Source organism: Drosophila novamexicana, unplaced genomic scaffold (genome assembly GCF_003285875.2).
Source record: "Drosophila novamexicana strain 15010-1031.04,08,12 unplaced genomic scaffold, DnovRS2.1 tig00004555-arrow-pilon, whole genome shotgun sequence".
NCBI classification, from domain to species: Eukaryota; Metazoa; Arthropoda; class Insecta; order Diptera; family Drosophilidae; genus Drosophila; species Drosophila novamexicana.
This window is the reverse complement of record NW_020825052.1, coordinates 2,574,679-2,582,037: the sequence shown is the minus strand read 5'-3', so window position 1 is coordinate 2,582,037 and position 7,359 is coordinate 2,574,679. Positions and strand designations below refer to the sequence as shown.

Genomic DNA, 7,359 nt, shown 5'->3' with positions numbered 1-7,359 from the left:
AGGCCATTGAATGCAGCACAGATAAACAAATCTAGAATCGGTGTATATATTTTTTAAATAAGACTCGCCCCCAACAGAGACATACAATACTTGTCAGATATGTACACAAGATCTCAAACTAAATACAATAGTAGAGTCAAGTTTAAATATAGAACTCTGGTAACCTAAGAAAATTCCACTAGCATGGGTGAAAAATTGGTGGAATATGGTTAGGGTGTTTAGTTTCCATCCGATCAATCTTAACTCGTTTTAAGAGATTTAAAGATATTAGTTTAATAAAAATTCATTAGTTGAATCAAGTTTAAATATAGCACTGTCCGATAGAACTCTGATAACCTTAGAAACTAAGAAAGTTCCACTAACATGGCGAAAAACTAGTGGAACATGGTTAGGGTAGTTAGGTTCCATACGATTGATCTGATTTAACTCTTTTCAAAATATTTAAAGATATTAGTTTAATAAAAATATAATGGTTGAGTCAAGTTTAAATACTGAACTCTCTGATCGAAGTCTGGTAACCTTAGAAACTAAGAAAGTTCCACTAACATGGGGGAAAACTGGTGGAAAATGGTTATTTTAAAAGATTAACAAAAAACCCTTTCCATTTGATGTTGTTGTCCAGTTGGCTCTATCAAAGCAAAATTTTAGTTATCTTTTATTTTCTAGATAGAAAAAACAAGCTCATTTATATATATTTGTGTATATATAGATTAGTGTATATTGAAGTCAGTGTACAAATTATATTTTGTACAATCCATTATTAACAATAACTATAAGTTTTTCTACAACACATTCGTTTCAGTTCAGTTTGTAAATGCAATATCAGTAAAAGACATATAAAACTTTTGATAAAAGGCAAATCACGAAGGCGTTGAGTCAATGTACAATTTGTTTGGCGCTTAATTTTGTCAGTTGCCTTAAATTGGACATCCTGTTTTGTCTATTCATTTGTTATCCAATAATTAACTCCTATTCAATTTGTATAAAACTTTGTAGTTCGTTTTGCGCTAACCGCAAGGCACAACCGCGAAGGGACGCATCAATTTCAGATTGGAAATTCGATCCTCGTCGGTCAAACAAAATATCATAAATAGGTAGAGTCAAGAGCAAACTATATACTAGGAGAAAAACGAAAATGTTTTCTTGTCATTCTGGCCGGCCGCCCTCTTTCTGCTTGAACTTCGTCGAGTACTTGTAGAAGTCGGACATTTCGAAGGGCTTGGTCACCTCCTTGTACGGCTGAAAGGTGGCCTGCTGCACCACGGTCATGTTCTTGGGCGATTCGATGCGTATTTCAGGCGACAATCCAGCTGCAGCCGTGGCTGTGGCCACGGCCAGCGGCGGCGACACCAAAGCATTCTGCAGAGCATTGCCGCTTATATTATTATTGCTGCTGCTGCTGCTGATGTTGTTGTTGTTGCCAACTGGCGGGGGCCTGGGCGGCGGCGTTGGCTGCTGGTTTTGGTTTGGCTTGGGCGGCAGAAGCCTAAATGGCGGTATTTCGAGCGGTTCTAGCGGGTACGAGGCCGAGATGCCCACCGTCTGCTCCATGGCATTCAGATAGGACGTGGACTGACTAAGCTTGGCAAATCTTTCGTCCGCGTGCTGCAGAGCCTTCGAGCTGCCGACAACCGGATATCCAGTGGGCGCATAATTATGTGCACTGCGCTGAGCGGACATGGAGTAGTGACGACCCGACACCGACATCGACTGCGAGGAGAGCTTGGTCCGAGGCTTGGCAGCGGCGCCACTGCCATTGCTGCTGACCGGACTGTGAGCTGTGGATTCGATTTGCCGCACAACTGCGGGCCCATCGAGCGACGATTCAAGCCACTGCTTGGGCTTGAGCTTCTTCTCTATGGTCGTGCTGCTGGCGGACGTTGAGCACAATGATATCTCGTCGAGGGGCTTGGGCTTGCTGGCATAGCGCGGCATGGGCGCCGCCAGCATATCGCTGGAATGCGACTTCGGTTCGGCTGCCAGGGCAGCGGTCATGCTCTGATTCTGATGCGGATGAGGCGGCGTCAGTGCTGCAATATGGGATTGTGAGCGCCAGCGATACTGCTGCTGCTGCTGTTGTTGCTGCTGCTGCTGCTGATGCACGCTCTCCACATCTACGGACATGTAACTGGGCGCCAACGAGATGGCGTCCAGTTGTCGCTGATGATGCAACGAGGCTTGCTCATAGCTAATGGCACTCGGCGAGGCGAGCGGCGACACATACTTCTTGATGTTCTGACTGGACTTGATGAAGCCGCCCTCGTTGTAGCTCTGATGAGTCGGTGACAGATAGTACTTGTCGCACTGCACAATAATGGGCTGCTGCTGGGGCGCCACGTGCTGCTGCCGCAGCGTGGCCACATTCGAGGAGTTGGCCGAGTACATGGATATGACATCCGTCTGGCCTTGGGAGCGTTGCTTTGGCGGCTGCTGTTGCTGTTGCAAATAGCTGGCATGCTGCTGCGAATACATTTCCATATGATGGTGCTGCTGCTGCAGCAGAACATGTGGCTGCTGTGGCAATTGCTGCCGCTGTGCCACATATTGCATTTGTATTTGGGCAGTGGGCGTGGGTGTGGGACGTTTCTTCAAGGCGCTCTTAACGTGCGGATGCTGCTGGGATTGCTGCTGAGCGACGCCTATGACCAGCATGTCACCATTGGAGCCAGCTGGCTGATAATTATCATACTCTGAGCTGCGATTAGAATGCGTCTCCGAGTGTCGATTGTTGTTATTATTATTGTGGCTGCTATAGGTCTGGCTGCCACCGGGCTGGCTCTCGCCTCCTCGGCTGCTGGTGCTCTGTTTGCGTCGCAGCAATGCGCCGCTGTCCTTGGCCAATGCCTGCAGCTGTTGCTCATGCTTGTACTGCTGCGCCAACTGGGCAAAGAACTCGTTGATCGTCAGGTGCTCGTAATTGCCGTGCATGATGGCAGACTCCTGCTTCTGGATCTGCTGCAGCAACCAGCTCTTTTCGCTCAAGCGCTGCTCCAGCGACTGTTTGCGCGCCTCCAAGGACTCGCGTTTGCTGGCAACATCCTCATTATTGTTATTGTTATTATTATTATTGTTGTTGCTGCCGCTGCTGGTTGGATTGCTACTCGTACTATTGTTGTTGTTGTTATTGTTGTTGTTGTTGCTGTTGCCTTGTCGATGGTTAGCTGCCGGTTCATCATCTTTCAGACTGGCCATATTCCTGCTCTTGGGCGCTTTCAATTGCATCGCCAGGATTTCTGCTCCCTGCGTCAGTTGATGCGATCTGCTTACATTCACAGCTTATACTGTTTTGACTGGCGGTGGTTGCGGTGCGCGGTGCGTGCGAGATCCTAGAAAGACATAAGCAGTCTTCAATGATTGTCGCCAGTTGTTTAGCCCATTTGGTTTTAGTTGAGAGTTAGCATTGGGATTTGTTTAACTTTTGTTAGAGACGTGCACTAGCTTATTAGACTTTATGTACAGCTGCTGCCTGCCGCTCCACTTGCCTCTACAAAGACACCGCACCACCACAACCACTGCAGAGATATCTTTAAGTATGTACAAATGTATCTATGAATGTCCCATGCCCAATTGCAGATCAGCACACCAGTGTCCATTGCAGTCTGCGTGCATTTGATGCACACGGGATGTACTTAATAGTTTATATAGACAAAACTCGTTGAGCTATGTCCGAATGGGGTAAACTATGTGTATAGAAATGGTAACTGTACAAGGCTAGAGGGCACACATGAACCGAGAACCGGGAACCGAGAATGACAAGAACTACGCTTAAAGCTGGCAAATGCTATGATTTGTACATAAAATGCTTAACAAATAACCACAAACAAAAAAAAAAAACAAAAACAAGAAACAACAGGCAAAGCAAATGTGTATATGTATTGAGAACTCACCAATAATCCGCCTCGATGTGCCCTGCCCTGCCCTAATTTGATGCAATGTTTACCAAACAAATAGGACGCTTGGTGTGGCGATGCTGCAACAAGAAGAAACACATTGAATTGTAAAGCCACAAAGCCAAACTGGCGTAAACAACAGTTACCCAGGTGAGTTGCAAGTAGCGCACCTGGTCTTTTGTTTTTATGCTACGCAGAAATGCGGTCGCATAGCGTCGCTGCGAGACGGCGTCGTCACTTTTCCTTGGGCACAACACACGGCTGCAGTCGTTGGACGCTTTAATTTAAAATATTAACATCAAACAAGTTGCGAAGGGAATTTAAACGTCGCTTGTTTAGTTGAAATAAAAACGAATTCAGCAAATTATATTATAAAAACATGCAAGAAAAATGCTTCTGATAGGTAGCAAAGAACAAAAATTTTTTATATGATCGATATATCGATATGCCGACATCTGCATACAATATATATCGCGAGGCCCATACACGGCACGACACGAACGTGAGACGATCTGTTTTAGAAACTGCAGATAAGTGAGAAAATATGAAGTTGTTTTTCTTTTCTTAGTATATTGCTGCCAATAAGCATTACTATTTAACACAATTCAATGCATAAATAAAATGTCATTCAAAGGCCCACACACGTTGCAATTGACCAGTCTTGGCCAGCTTTTTGTTGATGAAATTGCAGTGTTGCACACGAAACTCAGTTCTATTGTGAATCACCCAAGAGGCAGCTAAAGGTATAACAGAGTTCCGAAATCGTCAATTAAAATTACATAAATTCTTGTGTTGCGCGCATAAAAAATAACATATGTCATTGCAGTTCATAAAAGCGCACACACACCTGCGCACCGCTAGCCGACTTATCCTACAGATTCAGCTAAACAGAGCGCACACAAAAACGTGGAGTTGGCGTGAGCGTGAGACCTTTGCCAACAAAGCAGAAGCGAAAGCATCTTTTAGCACAACATCTTTAGCCGCCGGCGCCGCCTCGGCCAGCTCTTGGGGTAGCAAAAAGCAGAAACGCAAAGTTGAATTGCGAGCAGCAGCAGCAGAGTTCATCATGTCGAACCCAGAGATTGAAGCGCAACTGGCTCCGCTGCGCGAGCGGGTGCAGGAGCAGGGCAACCTGGTGCGGGAACTGAAGGCAAAGGGTGCAGCCGAACTGGATGTGAAGAAGGCGGTGGCAGAGCTGAAGGTGCGGAAAAAAGTGCTGGAGGAGAAGGAGCTGGCGCTGACGCCAAGCGTTGTCAGCTTTGATCGCGCCAAAATGGAAGATCTGCTCAAACGTCGCTTCTTCTACGATCAATCCTTTGCCATCTACGGCGGCATCACCGGCCAGTACGACTTTGGGCCCATGGGCTGTGCGCTCAAATCCAACATACTTGCTCTGTGGCGGCAGTTCTTCAGTCTGGAGGAGCAGATGCTGGAAGTAGACTGCTCCATGCTGACGCCGGAGCCGGTGCTCAAAGCATCCGGGCACGTGGAGCGATTTGCCGATCTGATGGTGAAGGACGTCAAGACTGGCGAGTGCTTCCGACTGGACCACCTAATCAAGCAAGCACTCGAAAAGCTGTCCAAAGCCAAGGATGCAACCGCAAGCCTACAGGCCGAGTGCGAGGACATCATCATTAAGCTGGACGGACTAAACAAACAGGAGCTCGCTGACGTGCTGGCCAAGTATGACATCAAGTCACCGCTGACGGGCAACGATCTGACAGAGCCCATTGAATTCAATCTGATGTTTGCCACGCAAATCGGACCCACTGGCCTGGTGAAGGGCTTCCTGCGCCCGGAGACGGCGCAGGGCATATTTGTGAACTTCAAGCGCCTGCTGGAGTTCAACCAGGGCAAGCTGCCCTTCGCTGTGGCCCAAATCGGCAACTCGTTCCGCAACGAAATCTCCCCGCGCTCCGGCCTGATACGCGTGCGCGAGTTCACCATGGCGGAAATCGAGCACTTTTGCGATCCCTCGCTGAAGGATCATCCGAAGTTTGCCAAGGTGGCCGGCGAGAAGCTAACGCTATACTCGGCCTGCAACCAGATGGACGGCAAATCGGCGCAGCAGTCGACCATTGGGGACGCAGTGGCCAGCCAGCTGGTGGCCAACGAGACCCTGGGCTACTACATGGCCCGGATTCAGCAGTTCCTGCATGCGATCGGCATCAAGCCCGAGTGCCTGCGCTTCCGCCAGCACATGGGCAACGAGATGGCACACTATGCCTGCGACTGCTGGGACGCGGAGATTCTCACCTCGTACGGCTGGGTCGAGTGCGTCGGCTGTGCTGACCGCTCCGCCTACGATCTGAGCCAGCACACAGCCGCAACGGGTGTGCGTCTGGTGGCCGAGAAGCGTTTGCCAGCTCCCAAGACAGTCGAGGTCAGCGAGATTGTGCCCAACAAGCAGGCTCTGGGCAAGACCTTCAAGAAGGAAGCCAAGGCCATAACGGATGCGCTGGCCAAGCTGTCGCTGGACGACATCAAGCAGGTGGAGGCACAGCTGGCGACAGGTGGCCCCTACAAACTGACGCTACCCGACGGCGCCACGCACGAGCTCGGCGCCGAGACAATTGGCGTGAAGCATGCCACCAAAACTGTGCACGTGGAGGAGTTCATACCGAGCGTGGTGGAGCCGTCTTTCGGCATCGGGCGCATCATGTACGCCCTGCTCGAGCACAGCTTCCAATGCAGAGATGGCGACGAGCAGCGCTGCTATTTCACGCTGCCCCCGCTCGTGGCTCCGCTCAAGTGCTCCATTCTGCCGCTCTCGAACAACGCCGAGTTCCAGCCGTACACTCAGCAGCTGTCCGCGGCGTTGACCAAGGCGGAGCTGTCGCACAAGGTGGACGACTCGAGTGGCTCGATTGGACGTCGCTATGCGCGCACCGACGAGATTGCCATACCCTATGGCATCACCGTGGATTTCGACACTCTTAAGGAGCCGCACACCGTCACACTGCGGGATCGGAACACCATGAAACAGGTTCGCATCGGACTCGACGTTGTTGTCGGCGTGGTCAAGGATTTGGCGACGACGCGCCTCACCTGGGCACAGGTCCTAGAGCAGTATCCGGCTTTCGAGCAGCAGGAGGCCACAAAATGATTTCAATTTTCTGTTCTACATTTTTTTATACGCGGTATATGCATCATATGTGTATGTATGTGTGCATGTATCTACGCGCGGGGTTCTTACATGCGGATACCTGCGCATTTATTAATGCATTTAAAATGCTCTTTTTGCAGTCGCTTTCATTTGAATAACAATAAATGCTTTCGCCAATTCGATTAAATTAAAAAGCAATGAGTTTAGTTTTGAATAAAAGAAGGAAAAACATAAAATACCAAAAATTCAAATTTAAATTCAACCGATGTGCAACCGTTTTCCAACATTGTCCATTAAGTGCTGCCATTACCAATACTATTTGTTGTGCAACATAGACGTGCTGTGAATGTTTTTCAACGATTT

The 7,359-nt window shown here is 48.7% G+C and overlaps 2 protein-coding genes across 2 annotated transcripts; one reads left to right on the top strand and one right to left on the bottom strand.

Annotated features, from left to right (window-relative positions):
* Nucleotides 1-712: 712 nt before the first annotated feature.
* On the bottom strand, nucleotides 713-4,274 carry LOC115770536 (homeobox protein 5). The gene is made up of 3 exons (XM_030715840.1): nucleotides 4,061-4,274; nucleotides 3,888-3,970; nucleotides 713-3,326 (listed from the first exon to the last, which is right to left on the bottom strand). The coding sequence occupies exon 3, from the start codon at nucleotides 3,220-3,222 to the stop codon at nucleotides 1,147-1,149; it is 2,076 nt and encodes a 691-aa protein (XP_030571700.1). The 5' UTR covers nucleotides 3,223-3,326; nucleotides 3,888-3,970; nucleotides 4,061-4,274; the 3' UTR covers nucleotides 713-1,146.
* A 305-nt stretch (nucleotides 4,275-4,579) lies between these two features.
* Nucleotides 4,580-7,223, top strand: LOC115770187 (glycine--tRNA ligase). Its single transcript, XM_030715348.1, has 2 exons — nucleotides 4,580-4,633; nucleotides 4,717-7,223. The coding sequence occupies exon 2, from the start codon at nucleotides 4,957-4,959 to the stop codon at nucleotides 6,994-6,996; it is 2,040 nt and encodes a 679-aa protein (XP_030571208.1). The 5' UTR covers nucleotides 4,580-4,633; nucleotides 4,717-4,956; the 3' UTR covers nucleotides 6,997-7,223.
* The last annotated feature ends 136 nt before the right edge of the window (nucleotides 7,224-7,359 follow it).